Source organism: Equus asinus, chromosome 23 (genome assembly GCF_041296235.1).
Source record: "Equus asinus isolate D_3611 breed Donkey chromosome 23, EquAss-T2T_v2, whole genome shotgun sequence".
NCBI lineage: Eukaryota > Metazoa > Chordata > Mammalia > Perissodactyla > Equidae > Equus > Equus asinus.
Genome location: NC_091812.1, coordinates 14934295 through 14952354, shown reverse-complemented (window position 1 = coordinate 14952354; position 18060 = coordinate 14934295). Strand labels below are relative to the sequence as shown.

General features: G+C 46.4%; 1 protein-coding gene across 5 annotated transcripts in view; it reads right to left on the bottom strand.

Moving 5' to 3' along the window:
- Positions 1-18060, bottom strand: part of PTCH1 (patched 1) — a 66861-nt gene that overhangs the window by 22293 nt on the left and 26508 nt on the right. For 4 of the 5 annotated variants that reach the window (XM_044756574.2, XM_014856927.3, XM_044756575.2 and 1 more), the window contains exons 3-14: positions 15208-15397; positions 12809-12878; positions 12612-12703; positions 11037-11235; positions 10625-10746; positions 9657-9804; positions 8534-8665; positions 7974-8129; positions 7203-7301; positions 6565-6690; positions 1010-1128; positions 57-459 (exon numbers count right to left, since the gene is read on the bottom strand). In XM_044756574.2, the coding sequence (XP_044612509.1) occupies positions 57-459; positions 1010-1128; positions 6565-6690; positions 7203-7301; positions 7974-8129; positions 8534-8665; positions 9657-9804; positions 10625-10746; positions 11037-11235; positions 12612-12703; positions 12809-12878; positions 15208-15397 (1856 nt within the window). The remainder of the gene's footprint in view (positions 1-56; positions 460-1009; positions 1129-6564; positions 6691-7202; positions 7302-7973; positions 8130-8533; positions 8666-9656; positions 9805-10624; positions 10747-11036; positions 11236-12611; positions 12704-12808; positions 12879-15207; positions 15398-18060) is intronic. The other variant, XM_044756573.2, reaches the window with a different exon arrangement.

The window sequence follows — 18060 nt, the reverse complement described above, 5'->3', positions numbered from 1 at the left end:
CCATAGAAGCCTGTTATTTCTTGAGGCAGGAAGAGTCTTCTGTTCTGGTGGGTTACCTTGGCTTTTGGTTTCAAGAGGAAAGGAGCATAGTGTTTCTCAGCGAATGACGAGAGCGTCCACTTGGTGCAGGGAGGCTCGAGGCAGTGGAGGCTGGAGTCAGAGAACTGGGAGAGCAGGTCCCTCGTGGAGCTGGTGCTCTCGGGGCTCTGGCAGCTGAGGGTGTCCTGGGTCATGGTGACAGGCTGCACAGAGATCTCAGAGCGAGGTTCGGCAGTGGTGTAGTACACGTGTGTGTGAGGGTCGTACTCGGTGCGCAGCTGCACGGTGGACTGCATGGTGATCTGTGTTTCGTGGGCAAAGCTGTGGCTGCTGTAGGGGGGCGGGGGGCTGTAGCGAGTGTTATCCTGCGTCTCCGTGTAGGCCTGAGGTTCCACCTGAATCACTCTGCTGACACAGGGGCTGCAAGAAGGGGAGACGCTGCACCGTTATACAGAAACACGGAAGCGTGCTTTCATTTTTGCCAGTGGCTGATAATACGTATTTTACATAGCTCTGATTTAGGAGAGAAACAGCATATCGTCGAACTCCATAAACATCACCTGATTTATCCATCTGACTTACACATGAGTAAGTCAAAAGAGGCCAAATGGATGGCTGATCCTGAATTTGGCTGACAAAATCAAGTAAAATGCTGACGAACCCTGTCAAAGCACCCCACCTGAAGGGATATTTTTTCCAGATGGGTGCTTTTCAACCTTGGTTCTGCCCTAATTCACAGAGATATGAAATACTCCTAACAATCAGCAATATTGGTCCATGACAGAAAAAATGATCACATGTACCAGAACCTCAGGGCCGTGAGCACGTGTGGTGGGGGGAGGGGAGACTCCCAGTGACTGGTGGCCCCAGGGAAGCCTCCTCTGCCCACTGTCGGCCCTGCCTCCAGCACACCAGAACAAGCCCCATTAACAGTACGCCCTTCCAAGGCCACAGCAGCCAGAAAATGTACCTTGTAAAACAGCAGAAAATATCCAATCTCCTGTCCTCACGTCGATACAAATCCATGCTGAGAATTGCAGGGAAAATGAGCAGAACCATAGCAAAATTGAACACCACTACTACAGCCGCCTGGAGGCAGGAAAAAAAATTGCAGAGGTCACCAATATGTCTCCTTCCAGTCAGAGGACTGCTTTGAAAATAAAGATGTTTTAAACATCTTTCTTTCACTTTCCTACTGAAGTGTTTAAAACTGAAATAAACGTCGGAGTTTCTCAGCATTTTGCTTCTCTTCCATCATTAAGAGACCATTTGACTGGGACAGGCCCCCATCATTCTGACCCTTCCCATCTCTAATAATTCTATGAACTCATAAAGTACAAACGTAGGGACTTAACTAGCATCTTGCTAGCAACCTAACCAAACCAAATCTACAAAGGCAGAACGTGCAATATACTTGAGAAGTTTTAATTTAAAACAAAAAGGAAGGTTTCCCTCTCCGAACATTTCTAAGAGTTCATGCAAACCAGATTTCACACTTAGAAAACTTAGACAGAAAGTAGACTGAGTATATGAAAATGTCACCTTTAAAACATGAAATAAAATTTCAAACACGTCCCCTGAGGTTTTTAAAAGGCACATTCCAAAAAGCCCCTGCAGGAGCCTGCGGGGGTGCAGGCGCAGGACAGAAAGGCCGTGCAGAGTTAAGCAGAAACTCCTGTGAGTGATTACAGTATGCAGAGTAAATAAGGACAGATTCAAAAGTCACTGCATAACCTAGAATAAACACGGGCCAGGGTCTGCAGTGCTGTGGCAGATCTCCTGGTGACCTACTAAAAAGTACACAATTGGGCTGTTCACAGGCAAAAGTCAACACAGCACAGCTGAAAGGGCTGTCCTCTCCCGTTCGGACAGGCATGGAAAGCAGCAGCACAATCAAAAATGTAACTGGAATGCTGAGCAACCAAGAAATCAGCAGAAAGTTTTTTCAAAATTAAAAACTCTTATGAGGTTTTTCAAAGAACTGCTTCATTCTAAAGCCTTCTCAAATGAGGCAAACGTCTCAGGGAGAGAAAAGCAACCTGATCCTAAGAGGTACCTGACAACTGCCGAGGAGGGTCCGCACAGGGCTTGGACTGTACCTGTGAACGCTCGCTCCAGGGCAGCGGCGAGCCCACGTTCAGGGAGATGCCTGCCAGTAATCAATTCCCTGTCAATTCTACAAAACCAAAAAACAACTGAGGGTCTCCTTTTAAAAATTACCTAACCCCTCTCTTCTTAATCTGCCTTGAAAACTCATCAATTCAAAATACATGAAACCTGTGAATTTACCATTCTGATGTACGTATTTTAAAGACCTGCCTGATAGGCTTGTTTTCATAAGCAAATCACTGTTTTCACCACAGGATTTATCCAAGAGACAAATACTTTAAAAAGAAAAGTTGGGGCACCATGCTGGGTACTGGAGACACAAAGATAAACATGACAAAATCCTGCTCTCAAGGATGGACACAGCCAGACCTATACACAAGTTACAGTCCAGGCTGATGAACACAGTCATGAAAGCACGCCCAGGGTCCAGAGCGGCTCCGAGGAGAGTGCACGGAGTGGGGGGGAAGGGGAGAGTGCATGGGGAGTGGAGGGTGGGCAAGGAAGCTTTCTCGGGGAGATGCAAAACACAAAAAAAGACCTCTGATGGGACCAGGGAGGAAGGATGGCCCATGTGGAGGAAATCCGACAGGCAGTGTCTGAGGGGGACACATCCGGCACCAGCCATTAGTACTGCTGGGCTTAAAATTCTGTTGGGGAAGAGAAAGGAGGAGCGGTGGGAGATCAGGTGGTTAAGACACGATTCATTCGATTCCTACAGCAACCACGATAGACATTATTATTACTGTTGATGCCATTACCTAATAATAAAGACCCCCTGGTGCAGAGGAAGGTCACCTGTTTGAGGTTACCCAGTAAATCAGATTCAAACACAGGCCTGATGCCAACCCTCAGACCAACTGAGACCTGGGAGTTCTTGTCAGATCTGGTCACTTCCGGAGAGGTTGGACACAGGCTGGGTTAGGACTCCTGACCAATCAGACAATATGGATGCTGGGAAGAACAGGTCTGATTTTTTCAGATTTTCCAGGAAAATTTAATCCTGGGGGTGGAATCCTTACAGGTATTTTTGGTTATTATTTTGTTTTTTAAATTATGCTCATGTTTAGAATTCTGGAGAGGAACATAGAGAAGAAACTCTGTATATCTCACTTTAAACGGAAGTCCCCGAGGACAAGGGCAGAAACTGTGGAACTATGAGCCATGTGGGCAGACACATGTGGCCCTGGCGTTCTGGCGAGAATAACACTGACGATCCCGCAGTGGCTAGGGAGTAACTTGATGCCAGGCTCTTCGATCGGAGGGATGTGTGGTGGAAATGAAGGGATGGGAGATGAACCCCAAAGCAGTGTCCCACCTAAACTTACCGTCAAACGGCACATGACATACACAGGGAGAACGGGTTCTGACAAGAAAAAGGCAGAACGTCAACGCCCCCCAAAGTGCATCAAAACAGTAAAAGTGAACAGCAAGGCTTTCTCAGGAAGGGAGAAGCATGACTGCTGGAGCCGGGGGAGTTTAAGGAACTGCAAATAAATCTGAAAAGCTGGCGGGGATGACCTGCACCAATTCCTGTGCTTGAAGGAAACATCCCAGCCCCCAGGGAGCAACTACATGGCCCCAGGAGACACTTGTCGAGTGCAGAGGTGGACTGGCCCTGCCTAGAGGGGCCTCATCCAAACCCCCTCACCATTGGAACAATAAGGCATTTTGTGCTGGGAGTTTTCACTGAAGAACAAATACCATTCAGTTACCAGCAAAGCCCCAGTGCAGGGCGTCGGTTCCTAAAGAATTACAGGTGGTGACACCGCTTTTTGATATAGGGTGGCATTTGGACAGATGGATGGAGATTGACAAAGTCTAACACAGTTTCTTTGGGGAAAAAAAATTCCATGTATTTTGATAAGGCTACGAAGGTGGAAAAGTTCCACAGGGAGAAAGCATGGCTTTATGACTGGACAGAACCACTTGGGGTCTGTCCCTGTTGCTGCCTAATCTGAAGCATCCTGAAAGAATAAACACAAACGAATAGCCAGAGTCACAGCGTAACACACTTCACCAAAGGAAAGAGAAGCTACATAATGGCCAAATTAGAATATCAATGCATTGAAAAGGAAACCAGTGTAAGTTTCTGATGGCCACTGCAAAAATCATGGCACATTCTCTCTCATTTCTTTTTTTCTTACATTTTCTTTCCTTTTTTTTTTGGTTTTGTTGGTTTGTTTTTTGACAGAGAATGAGCCAGTGTCCTGGGAAGCCACTATGGAATAAATGAGGACTCCTGGAAGCTGTAGATGCAATTTTCTAAAGTGATACTCCACCAGCTTGGATAGAAATGCAGAACTGACAGTACTCATTTCATCTCAGTAAGGCGCTTACCTTGGGAGAACTTAGCATACTGGATTTTCTAAAAGGCATAAGGAAAGCTCATGGAGCTTTTCAGACCACCACACCATAGGATATCATTAAAGGAGAGTGTGCCTTGATGAATTGTCAGTATGTAGTGAGAGAGGAGAGGAGCACATGGGCGAGGGGACGAGAAGAGAAGAGGGAGCATGAGGCAGAGCAGACACGGAACAGCGACGGGAGGCCAGCAGGAGAGGAGAGTCCCGAAGAGAGGGTCCCACTGCTGAAAGACAGCTCCTCCATATGCACCTGCTGCACACAGAGCAGGAGCAGGGCCAGGACGCGCAAGGGCGCCGCGGGGCGCGCCTCTGCGGAAAGGACCAAGGACTGGCGGCCACCTTGTACTTATCTTCCATATTACTAAGCGGTTAGATATATTCCCATTTTCCTGAGCTTTGGTCCCAGTTCCAGACTTAACTTTATTTGCCTATTCACTTACTATTTCTAGTTACAGTTTCATATATATTTATAATAAAAATACACTTTTTCTTTAGTATTTTTAGTATTTTAGTGATTGGTACGAAATCTCTCATGCTCTATCTTCCACTAAATATTAAACTAGTCCACTGTTCTAAACACAACAGAATCATTAGTTGTTTAGGTCTTTACCAGTAATTAGTGAAATGAAATTCAAATATGAAGACTAAAAAAGAGCTAAACATATTGACAAAAATATAAACAGAAAGCTAATTTGGGATTTATCGATTTCTCCTCCTGGTCACGGTCCTTAGAACCCTTTGGTGATTAAAGAGAGTAAAGCGGTATGAACAGGCTGGATACCAACAGTTTAAAAACTGACACCAAGAGTAGTTTCCTGTAAAAACCTGCCCATCTCATGAATCACATATCCTAGTGTAAGAGAAAAAGAAAGGGGAAAGCCATTACTCCTTTAATCTTTCTTGGAAAACAGCTGAAGCTCTAAAATTGGAATTTAGTTCACAAAACTTCAATAATGTCCTTGAGCTATCAAAACCCTAAACCATTTTGGGCTTAGGAAGACCACAACACAAACTGGCCAAGTAGCCTTTGTCCTCTCTGCACTGACCGATCTCAAGGTCCCTATGAATCTCAGGTCCCTGGAGGGCAACGCCAGTGCTTCAGGCCCAGCACAGAATGGACCCTGGCTGCAGCCTAGGGAACTCTCCATTCTTACCATTCACATAAGCTGGCTTTGTTTAAAAACAACATTTTGATGGCCTCTAGGTTTGAAAGGAGAGAGCAGAACAATGCGGAGGGCCAAACTGCTCTGCATAAGGAAGGGAGAGGAATGTTGAGTTTTCTTGGGTGGCTTGAGAGGGGAGTATGGGAGCAAAAGGAAGGAGAAGAGTGGATGGGAGAGACTGTGGAGGCTGGCCAATGAAACAGAGGTGGCAACAAGGGCCACCAACGAATCCGGTTGCAGGCAGAGAATGGCTATGTTCTCATACAGTGGTACCCAGCGCTCAGCTGGAAGGCACCGCCTAGCGCAGGCTACACTGCGCCCTCATCCTCACAGTCAGTGAAGTCTGCTGTCTACAGCTGCCTTGTGTTGGGGCTGCTTTAGGGAAATCGAGGGAGACAGGGTGGCATGTTTGGGCTGAGGGTGCCAACAAAGGAGAGGAATAAACCCAGAAACTGAGAATGGGGTTTAGAAGCAGGGACAGCCAAGCACGGGCTGCCCCATGGACCAACCCAGAGGACTCGTGACTGTCTGGAGGAGGACCTACAAGGGTCCTACATGCAGTGGCCCTGGTACTATTTTAGTTTAACTAGAAAGGAAGGGGCAACTCCCTATGGCAGCAGGTCTTGATAATACCCAGGCCACAAGCATTGGGGCTCTAGAGCTTGAAAGGAATGAAAGAAGTCTGGAATGTTTTTTAGAGCGAGTGTCAGGGCTACTGCTGGAAGCACTATCCACTCCCAGGGGCACTGGGCGACAGCATGCCACTTCACTTGCCACTTCACTTGCAGCAGCAGCGCCGTCGGCACGGCAGTGGGGATCAGCAGACCTGCGATGGGTAGCGTTAGGACAGTGCTCACGGATCCCCACCGAGTTCATCACTGGAAACTCACCTGCAGGGAGAATGCCCGCAGAGCGGGAATCGGGATCAAGGCGGCCATAAAGAAAGCTGTGACATTGCTGATGGAGGTGAGGGCCACGCTGGCCCCCGTGCGCTTGAGGCACTCCCCGGTCCTGTCCTGAGGACGAGAGACCACAGTGCTGAGAGCTCACAGGGTGGGTCCCCTGAGAGCACAGAGCATGTGAACAATTCATACACATAGCAAAACAACACAACTGGTAGTTTATAATGCTGACGTTAGGGATGTGAAAGGGACATACATCTCTGCCTACCCCCGACACTGGCATTGAAAAGTTTTCAGTAGTAACTACAGAGTCATGTGTTGTTCACGGTTATCACCATCCAAAGCACAAAGCTGCAAGATAATGATTTAAGTCAATTTTTAAATGACTTAAAACCAGGGAAGGGAAGGGGACAAAATGAAAAAAAGCCCAGAGAAGCAAGTATGGCCTTTGGAATGTGTCTTGAGATTCTTCTAACTTACTTTGCTTATTCAGAGCCAGTAACATGTCATCTGACTTGGGACTAAAATATTTACTGGGCCAGATTGAGAGGAATGAAAGGACAAATACTCAGGAGCAGAGGGGGCTTTGGCTGTCCCAAAGCTTTCTTCTTCTGTTTTTCTGTTACCTCAAAAGGGATTCTTTTATTCTGTCCTGTTTCACTAAATGCATGTGCCAGAAGGAAAACATCATCCACACCAACACCAAGAGCAAGAAATGGCAAAACCTGCAGTAAAAAAAAAAAGAAGCACAGTGTATCAGACAGGTGAGGGCCACTTCTGATCATTCTAAAGCTCTATACAAACGGTGCTGCCAGCACCCCAGCAGCCTCCCAAAGGACAGCTGACATTAACTCATGGCGAAGAGCTTAGCTTCATCTGACAGTTAAATCCCTAGAGTCTAGCAGTTTTAGCTCACAGGCGATCTTGTACATTTGTATTTCTAAGCTCCACATACAACATTAACAAATGAGAAGGGGTCTAACCCATCTAAAGCAGCGGTTCCCAGAGCGTGTGAGCCCTCGACCAGTGCCGCTGGTAACTCCCTGCCCCCCAGACTGACTGAATGAGACGCTCTCAGGGGTGGGCCAGATGTCCGAGTTTTCACAAGCCCTCCAGTGATGACGTTAACCCCCACTAAAGTCTGGGAACCACTGCTCCAATTAATGGTCTACATTCCACTGATAAGTGAAGCTTCTCTACTAATCAACAAGCCCATTCAGATCTTCTGCCCACTGCGAGTGGTCTATTTAGAGATGGCACTCCCCTGAGAAATGCGGCATCCTTGTGGAAAAGGCTGGAAGACCCCTTACGTGCCATGGACACAGAGAAGGCCGGCTGGGCCGAGCCTGGGGAAAGGTGTTTGTTGACAAACAGCGAATGGATGGCTCCTTTAGTACCTGAGTTGTTGCAGCGTTAAAGGAAATCCCGATCAATGAGCACAGGCCCAATCCTGCAGCCACTGACAGTGCAACCAACAGGACGCCAGCCAGCCCCACGGCACCCTGGGACTTGGAGCAGTCCCAGCGCAGCATGGTTAAACAGGCATAGGCAAGCTGCAAGCAGAACAGTGGGGAGGGGGCAGGTAAAGGAACGGAGGGCAGTTGGAGAAGGGGGAGAAAAGGGAGGGGGAGACACAAACAAAAGCCAAACATTAGAATGTGTAAGGATTCTAATGTTTTCCCCCACCCGTCACCCAAATCAAAAGGCAGAACTTATTAAATCCTTATACAACAATTTACATTACAGACATCACACAAAATGCTATGAGTCAAAGATGGGCAAACTGCAAATGGGTACAAATGCTTCAAACGACCACTTTCTAAACCGTTATGAAGCCGAGCTCTCTCTGTCTTGGATGCACGTGTGTGTTAAGAGCAGTTAAAAAGCAGGAGCGGTCATGGAAAGGTAAAAACTGAAAAACAACAAAACTCCCCAGGAGAACTGAATTGATTGTTACCATCAGTAAGTAGCCACTGGCCACCCGGATGACGCTGACATCAGAGAAGGACTTGAGGATGTCGTCCAGGGTGGTGGTGGTAAAGGAAAGCACCTTCTGAGTGGAGTTCCGAGCGACGCTCTGATGAACCACCTGTGGTCACAACATAAGGATCAAGTCCCAAATGGAATTCAAGCTTGAAGGAGTTTCAATAGCACAGACCTCGGGGGACACGTCCCCTCCACCCAACCCCCACTTTTTCATGATGCATTAGAAAGAGTTCTACATGCTTTAGGTTTGAACTTGAACTAACACTAAATGACCCTGGGTCTGGGACAATGAAGGCTATGGCTAACCAAGTGAGCAGGTAGGGCTGTGGTGAGCAGGGGGGGCTGTGGTAAGCAGGCGGTGCTGTGGTGAGCAGGGGGTGGTGTGGTGAGCAGGGGGGGCTGTGGTGAGCAGGTAGGGCTGTGGTGAGCAGGGGGGGCTGTGGTGAGCAGGGGGGGCTGTGGTGAGCAGGGGGGGCTGTGGTGAGCAGGAGGGGCTGTGGTGAGTGGCGAGACTGAAGCTCACCCCAACGCTTTCGTTACTCTTAGCCTCAGTTGGCTATTCTCTCCATCACCCTACAAGGGATCTGCGGTCCCCCTCATCCAAAACAACTCGTTCTTACGCAGACCCCTCCCCCCTTCATTTGCTGGCCACTTTCAAAAGGTCACATGCAGCTCAGCAGAGGTCACTGCTTGGGAAACAAAGGCCAGCTCCTGTCACATGACCTAACTAAGGGGACTGCAGCTGTGAACAGATTCTATGCCTTGCTAATGTTTTCCAGACACCTTTTCTTCCTAACCAAGTGTTTTTTTAAACACTGTTAGGCCTCAGCTCAGGAGCCCACAACTGGTTACCCAGAATGTTTCAGGGCATCCCAATTAGAATTAGCATTGCCAAGATACTAAGATTTTCAATATCAAGTAAAGGAAAGAAAAGGTTTCATCCCACCAAGTTCCCAGAATTACAATCCGTTTAGAAAATAAATTCTAATGAAAAAAGAAATGTTTTAAAAAGTTGTTAAAATGAAGTATTTATTTCATAACTAAGGGGTTTGTACTGAGCTTCAAAGGTGGGTGTCGGAACCTCAGTGATTTACCTCCACGTAGGTCCTCTGCCACGCCTCCAGGATGGCTGCAGCCTTGTCCTCATTCCAGTTGATATGCGAGACATACTCGTACCCCTTGAAGTGTTCATACATTTGCTTTGGGGTCATTAGCTGAAACATGGTCTGCAGGGCGTGGGCGCTGCAGCGGGGTGACAAGGAGCAACATCAGCATCCCCGGGAAGCAGCTTTCAGTGCAGAAAACCCCGACGGAGCCCCTAACTCACCCACAGCCATTCTGTCCTTCCATAGGAGCACATGCTCCCATTGAAAGGGGACCCAGACGATTATTTTATTTAATAGATTGATGCACCATATTTCAGGTGTAACCTGACAAACTTTTTACAGATATACCTCCAAATTAAATTAATAGGCAATTTCCTTTCTCAGTTTCTATTCAGTGAAACAGGAAGGGTGGAGAAGTAGATAACTTGAGCAGATACGCTGGGCTCAGCACCGCTCGCCCGCTTGTGCAGAAATCCCAGCCGCCCGCTTCCCCGAGGGAGAGACCTCAGGCCGAGAGCCGGACACCTGATGGAGCGGAGCCCAGGAGGGCATGAGGGTAACTCTTGTTTAGCCATCACTTGTTGGTCTTTTCCTTTGACAGTCTGTAATGGAGTTTAGCTCACATCATTCAAGCTTACTTGCTAGGACCAATATCTTCACCTGCTTCACACTTGTCCCGACTTTCTACATAATTGGCAGATCTTCTAAAACCCTGCAGTGACTCACTGCAGTCTTGATGAAAACGACAAATCTGCTCCGGAAAATTTCCCCACAAGGTGCTTGTGTGAGCTGGTCTGGTCCACTAAGGTTTCCTAAGATTCGATTACACTAGACACAGCTAGATAGGGTGACAGCTGTGTATTAACACCAATACACTTGGAGATGTCAGAAGGGAAGTGGTTTCGGAGGAAAGGACAAGACATAGAGGGCTTGGATTTCCCTGTGTGTCGGGTTACCTGACGAGCTTCCCAGTGCTGTTCTTGAGTGTGCCACCCACAATCAGCTCTTCCTGCCAGTGCATATACTTCCTGGATAAGCCATGACATCCACCATTCAAAACAAGGGCCATATCAAGAGGCTAAAATAAAAGACAGCCACATAATGACGAGAATTAGTAGGCAGGTCACATGCCTTGTTAAAATCCAGCGCATTAAGGGCTTGTTTGTTTCAGAGAGAACATTAATAACAAGGCTAATGAGAGGCATATGGCAAATCCTACAGCAAAGTTTAGCTCCATAAACAAATTTAGTTCCATGGACAAAAAAGTTGAGAATGAAATCTTAAAAATTAAAATAATAGAACTAAAAATGGGGAAAACCATCAGGTTTTCGTCTCTGTCCCTCCTGAGAGAATCAGTGCTGTACTCACTTTGGTGGCGTTTTTGTTGGGGGCTGTGGCGGGGCAGTCTGGATCCGCTGGATTGAGGCAGGGCCGGTCCATGTAACCGTGACCAACTTCAGCCTTATTCAGCATTTCCTCCCAGCTGTCCACCTGATAGTTTATTTTCTTTAACTCTTCTAGGAATTCCAAAGGGTCAAAGTTTGTCCACTGTAAAGGAGGCTTACCTCTGTGAAAGAAATTAGGAGGTGAGCAAATGAAGAGGCTCCCAGAACCTTAGTAAAGTCACGAGAACACTGCACACATCGCATCTGGATTGCATGAGGCTTTCTGGTAATGCTCAATTCTGGGCCCTGGCATAAGAAACACACGCTCCTTTCAGGGGTATCTGTATGAAAACCTAAGTCAGGAAAATAATTCATGAATGAAGATCGCAAACAGAGAGGCTGTAAATTAACGAAGGCACCCAAGAATCTTGCCTTGCAGATATATCGTATCTAATACCTAAAAACGAAATTAGCCAATGGGTGCTTCTAAGCAGAAGAGTGAGATTCAAAATTAAGGGGGGCAGGGAGGGAGAAGGAATCACAAAGTCAAATTAACACTTGTCAGCCTAATAAATGCTTTGTAAATGTCATCAATCAAAATATTTGATCTCCATTACCTTTAATAATCCCATACTTATGAGCTCTCTCTGACAGACTGGCAGTCAAGCCTGCAAGCCCCCTGCCGCCTCTGCCATCACCGCCATCAAGGCCACTTCCCCCCACATTCACTTTTGAATTTGTGCTGTTGACAGACCAGAAAGGCTTTTGGCTGCCTGTTATGTGGTTCAAACCACACTGTAGCTGCTTACCCAGGCTGAAGTCATTATTCAGAATCTCCCAACCAGAAAACACAAAACCCCTTATTTCCCATCTAAAACTGTACACTGAAGGTCAGGGTATGGCCACTCCAAATTGCTTTTGCAGATATGTACAAGCTAGGACAGAAATAATAACCCAAGCACTAACTCTCGCACAATTAACTGAAAATGTCTACACTGATTAACAACTATTCCTTAAACGACGCAGTATATGTAATACCCAACTGCTAACCTGTGAAGCCTCCCCACCACGGCCTTCACTGATAGCAGATTCCCCGGCAAACGTCATTAATGTGATCCAAAGAAAGGCTAGCATTTCACTTCACAAGAAGATCTTGAAGTTTAACTCAAAATACTTACTTCTGACATGTACCCGCTAACAAGTTCTCTCCTTAAAAAATCACCTAAACCTATGAAAGTGCTTGGTCTGCAAAACTGCAGACATTTTAAAGAGTTAAAAATCACACATACTCCAAATAATTTGCATTTATTTGCATATAAATAGACTGGTAAAAGTGAATGAAATTTAATGATGCCTACAGAACTCTTTTTTTAAAAGAGGAAAAACATTCTGCTGAAGTCTTCTCTCCCCCAACTATTTACTCAAAAAATGCACATGGAATTTCAATGTTCTTATTTCTTGCTCAAAACTGGAATAGAATAAACAATGATAAAGTAACATCAGAAACGTTCTAAAGTTTAGAAATCACCGGCATCAGAAAACAAGATCCCACACTTACAGTAGGTATGCTGTCCCAGATTGTAGCTTCGCCCCTTCCCAGAAGCAGTCCAAAGGTGTAATAATTAAACAAGGGTAAAGATACTCTATTATCTGTCAAAGTTAAAAAGAATAGGCCACACATTAGGCTACCGCATACCACGGGGGTGTTTTTGAGAATTCCTGAGAATTTTTTTGCAAACAAAAACAAACCCATACCTGATCCATGTAACCTGTTTCTGTGATAAGTTCTCCGGATTTATAACACAAATGTTCCAATTTCCACTGCCTATTAAAATTAAAAGCAGAGACAAAAATTTCTCGTTGTAATAAAGTAAGGAAATCAGAACCAAAGAACATATAGAAAGAAGGACAATCTCGACCACTTTTAAGTATCTGTCAAAGCGAGCAGAGCTTTGCCAAGCAGACCCTCAACCAGCTCGCTCTAATGAATAGATAACACTCAATCGTAATTAACATGTGGGTGTTTATGTAAATGAATGCTACCAAGTACTTGAAAAGTCTTGTTTTCTTAAGTGTTGTCCCAATAATCTTGTTTACACCATTAATTTGCTTTTCTACATACATTAAACAACTTCAGGGCACATAACTCAGAGTTGAATTATCACAAATTCAAAATAAGCGGGGACTAGATTAGTAAGGTTTATAAAGTGTTAACACATATTCAGGTGGGGAAATATTACTGACGGTTTTTAACTGGTAGATAATGCCCTCATTAACAGATAGCGTTCAAAACGAGCTTTCCTGCTCTTAACCACAAATGCTGTAAACTACACTGCCAGGGAGATGGATTCCCACCTTACAGTGCCCTAGACTTGTCCTATAGCAATGACATTCTATATCCGGATCCACAATTAACTCCATTACCTATCTATTATTGCAGAGTTCTGCTGTCTCTAAAAGGGTGCTATATAAGTCCATGCCTTTCTGAGCGTAAAATTAGGAAGATAAACCTAACTCGAAAAAAGAGGAGATTTGGAAAGGGTGGGGATGGGAAATCCAACAGAAAAAAAAATCAAAATAAACTCTCTCTAAAGTGCTCTATTTTGTTGTCTCCTTTTTCTCTTTTATTGGTCACCCAAAGACGTGTTCTGGACTGTGCCCCCTTCCCTGGAGAACCTCCCCCCCCATCCCGCAGCGCCCACCGAACCGCTGCCTTCCCACTACGCTTTCCGTGACCAGTCCTCTTGAAAATGACCTGTTTCTCTTGAACTCTAGAGCACTGCTGTCAGATCTCCTGCTTGAAACCTGGAGGGCCTGCAGTGGGACTGCCTGTGTTTGGATGTCTACATGCATATCTGTCCTGACATCTGTCCTTTCCCTCGCTAGACTGTCAGCACCTGAGAGCAGGGCCCCAGGTACCCATCCATCCATCCATCCATCCACGTACATGTTTATATTGTCATTCCACATGGCATCAACACAGACTATCTAGAATGAGTAGGTTCTCGACATCACTTCATCAATTAACTCTTACTTCCACTTGCTCGTTGAGAAGGGCATGGCTGTGCATTAGAAAAGCCACTGGGCTTGCAGCCCAAAGAAAGGGTTTCAAACCTGTCTCTACTATTTAATAACTGCATGAATTTGGACAAATGTTCTAACTAATCTAATTCTCAGTTTTCTCACCTAAAAAATGAGATGTGTTGAACTAGATGTTCTTTAAAGTTCATCATTCCAATACATAAAAGTTTTCTGGTTCCATCTTAGCTTAAGAGTGTAATGTCATTGTACAGACACTCACATCTCCTTAAGTGTGTAAGTGACAAGCCCTCTCAAGGAAGGGTCCCATTATGTTAAGAATGTATGGGAAATGTTTACAGTGGCCCTGGGACAGTCATTTCCAGGCTCTTATGGGGCCTCCACTTGAAAATTTTGCAGAACTGCACTGGGTTGCTGCCTCCCCTCCAGCTCCTTGTGGACGGGCGAGGGGGGCGAGGGAGGGGGACGGGAAGGGGCAGTTGGGCAGGTTTTGGGGGGGAAGCATTCTCCACCACGTTGACCTGACAAAAGCACTGAAACCTCTCCTGACGGTCTTCGGAGCCCTTTCATACATACATCCACCTGCTCTTGCTCTGGGACGTCCTGAGGACAACAGCACAGGTGATCTGAAACTGAGCACGCCGAGAAAAAAGAAGAGCACGCCGAAGGGAGCTGCCTTCTCCCAGGTCCCGTGGGCCCTGGGACTCTGTCTCCAGCTAGAAGGGTCTTAGAGCCAACCCAGTGACGGTCGTGGAGAGTGGATGGACAAGGACAGATTTCCATGGTTTTTTTCCCCTCATTCTCCCTGGCAACTGAATATGTCTACACTGCCATTTCCTCATCTCTCTTGTGAAAAATAAATTGTTCCCACCAACCACTCAGTTAAGAAGTGTTTGAAAGCCACGTCGCTCCTTGAAGGATCACATTCATTTGGGTATTTACTGAAAATATATTACAAAGTATTTGATTTGTTACCAAACTCTAGAAACAAACCAAGATTTTTTAAAAGATCATTTCATTAAGAAACTATCTGAACTAACTCCAGGTATATTTCCAGGGCAGCCTTACTTACTGAACAAAGGGTCTGAACCAGCCGCCTCTCCCCTCGGCCTCACCTGTTGTACATGTACACGTGGACACGGCTGGCCTGGAGCGCCGAGTCCAGGTGCTGTCGGAGCGCTTCTGCCGTCAGGACGTTAGCACCTTCTTCTTTCGGGGTCTGGATCATGAGCTGAGGATTAAACATAGCCTCTTCTCCAATCTTCTGGCGAGTATAATTTAACTCACGACTTACTCGTCCACCAACTAACAAACAGATACAGGTATCAATTAGAACAGCAAAATACCCACAAATTCACATTCTGTTACCCCACCAAGAGGCGTAGGATAGGCAATAAATGAAGTCTGGTGAGGAGAATGCGTGGCTGATGTTTGGGGGTTAACATTTACTCTAATATTATTGGCAATGTTAACTTTACCAATAACAAACATACAAAAAATACCAAACCTATTAACTGTGACTGCCACATACGTAAACCTAATGCACGCGTGCTCCGGGCACCTTCTAACACACACCCGACATGGACAGAGGGGGAGGGGAGCGAAAACTCAGACACCTTTTCCTCACAGACCAGACCCAACAGCTCCATTACAATTTCTTTCACTTGTATAAACAATGTGCCCCTGCAGCTCATTTCAAGATAAATGGCTTCAATTTACACTCTTCTCCTGCATAATCTGGCAAAGGTAACAAGGAAATGTTTCTCCCTGTTTAAAAAGAAACATAGGAAAGGTGGCAAAAGAGTATTCAGCACAAAATGTGCCAGGAGAAGATAAATACTGTGCTTCATATTAGATGTGCACGAGGAAATCCCACTTGAGAGGAACCCAGTGGATCAGCCGTGGCTGTTATGGGCAGGTCCTGGAACCTGGCTCCATCAGACTCACCTGGTCAGCATCCAGAAAACACAGATACCAGGTTCTGAGGTGCCTGGGGGCAGGCAGCCTGTGTTCCAGAAGCTCCCCAGGGGATTCGGAGCCTGCTGCTGAGGCCAGAACCCCCACCCCAGCACCCACCCGGCTCTCCAGCAGGCCGGCCAAAGCAATGAGGTGCAGTGACACTGTTACTGCAAACTGCCTTTTCGTCTCCTTCCTCAGGTCCTGGGTTGTGTTTCAATTGTGGTTTTAGAACAAGCTGGGCTCAGAGGGCTGCCCCTGGCTGGGATGTGTGGTGGGAAGGGAGGTTCATTTCTCAATCGGGCAGGTGTGTGGGAACAGCCCCAGCGAGGGGAAGCTCTGGAGAGGGTGCTTTGATCCAACCAGGTCAGGAGGAAGGGGCCCCGGGGAAGGGGCCGAGAGGGGGGCAGGCAGAAAGAGAATCCTAGAGCCCCCTCCCCGCACACACTCCAAGGCCAGCACGTGAGTATGAACAGCTCCTCGTCCCAGGTACGCTGAATGCTGACCCAAAACAGGCCTTCAGCTATAGTTCCGAGAGAAGGTTCAGCGGTCCCGTAAGCCTTCCCATGAGGAGGAACCCTTTTGCTCCAAGTTTAGTATTCAAGGACATAAACATTTGGTTGGGGCAAGTAAGTAAGTACTGGGAACGGCGGGTTGTTTAGTTCTCTTGGCATATTTTATAAACAAGGGGGCAGGCTAAAAAGCAAATAATGCCCTCATTAGGAAACCTAGTCCAGATTCACAGACTGGCAGGATCTTCTGAGCAGGTTCACACGGATGGCCAAGGCCACCTGGGAACTCTGTGAGGTGAGGTTGAACATCCTGTGCCTGTCAGAGAGGGACTGGAAGCGGGAGGGGAGGACGAGGGGGAGGGCGGGGGAGAGGAAGGGAAGGGAGAAAGGGGGAGGGGAAGAGACAGGGAAATTGGTTCATTACAAAACCAATTTGGTTACAAAAAGTATTAAGACTCCCTGTGCAGAAAACTTTGACAAACGCCCTGGGGAATTGCTTAGGCCTTGTAATCAATTTGGAGTTAAAGCAAGGCCACAGGAAAACTAGGAAACCCCTGGAGGAGGAACTGTGGTAAGGCCACAGGCCTTTCAGGAGCCCTACTAAAGCTGCCTGCAGGCAGGGTCTGGCTTCTCCAGGCAGGAATCACCATGCATTATTTCAACTCATTAACTGGTGAGCTGAATGACACTCAATCCATATACTCTAGAGTTAGAAAAGCTGTTTGAGGCTAAAAGGCCAACTGTCAGTCCGGAGGTCACTTCTGAAAAGCTACACACCAAGGAGCTCCAAATAGCCTTTTTGAAAAAAAGCTCACCCCTTGCTTTATCTGGCTACACAACATCAAGGGCCCACACCTATAAATCATGAGCATTTCCACCTGCCTCCTCAGGCACCGGCACAGCACACGATTTCTCATTCTGCTTACAAAGCCACGCTTCCTTTTACCTTTACTGAGGCTTAAAACTTCAGGTGAATTAAAACCAACAACAAACACCAATAACGAAGTGGGACCACAGAACCCCCCACCTTGCACATGCCACCCGCCCCCAGCAGGGCAGCCCCTGGAACTATGGCCAACAAAGTGATGACGGGAGAGAAGGGTGTACACAAAATAAAAGTCAAATCTGAGGCTCGAGCCGCTGAGAACCTGGACTACACTCTTCCAGACCAGCCTCACAAAGGATCAAGTCTTTTTATCACAGGGGCTTTCAGAAATGATGCTATTTCCTACAAGATAGAAAATGCACCTCAGGGACTACATAATGTCACCTTTACGGATGTTTTAAGATATATACTTCAATAAACACATATTTTAATGAAGGTGTATATTTGTCATGTCTCTAGAATTGAAGACCTTTCCACTGTTCTATCTCTTTGCTCTGGTGAGAAATATGAGTATTTTGCTAATGTCACAACTGGTTTCAACCAAGACAAGCTCATCATCACGGGCGGACCAAACAAGCAGAATTGAAAGACCCTGAATTCTAAAGTTTCCTCAA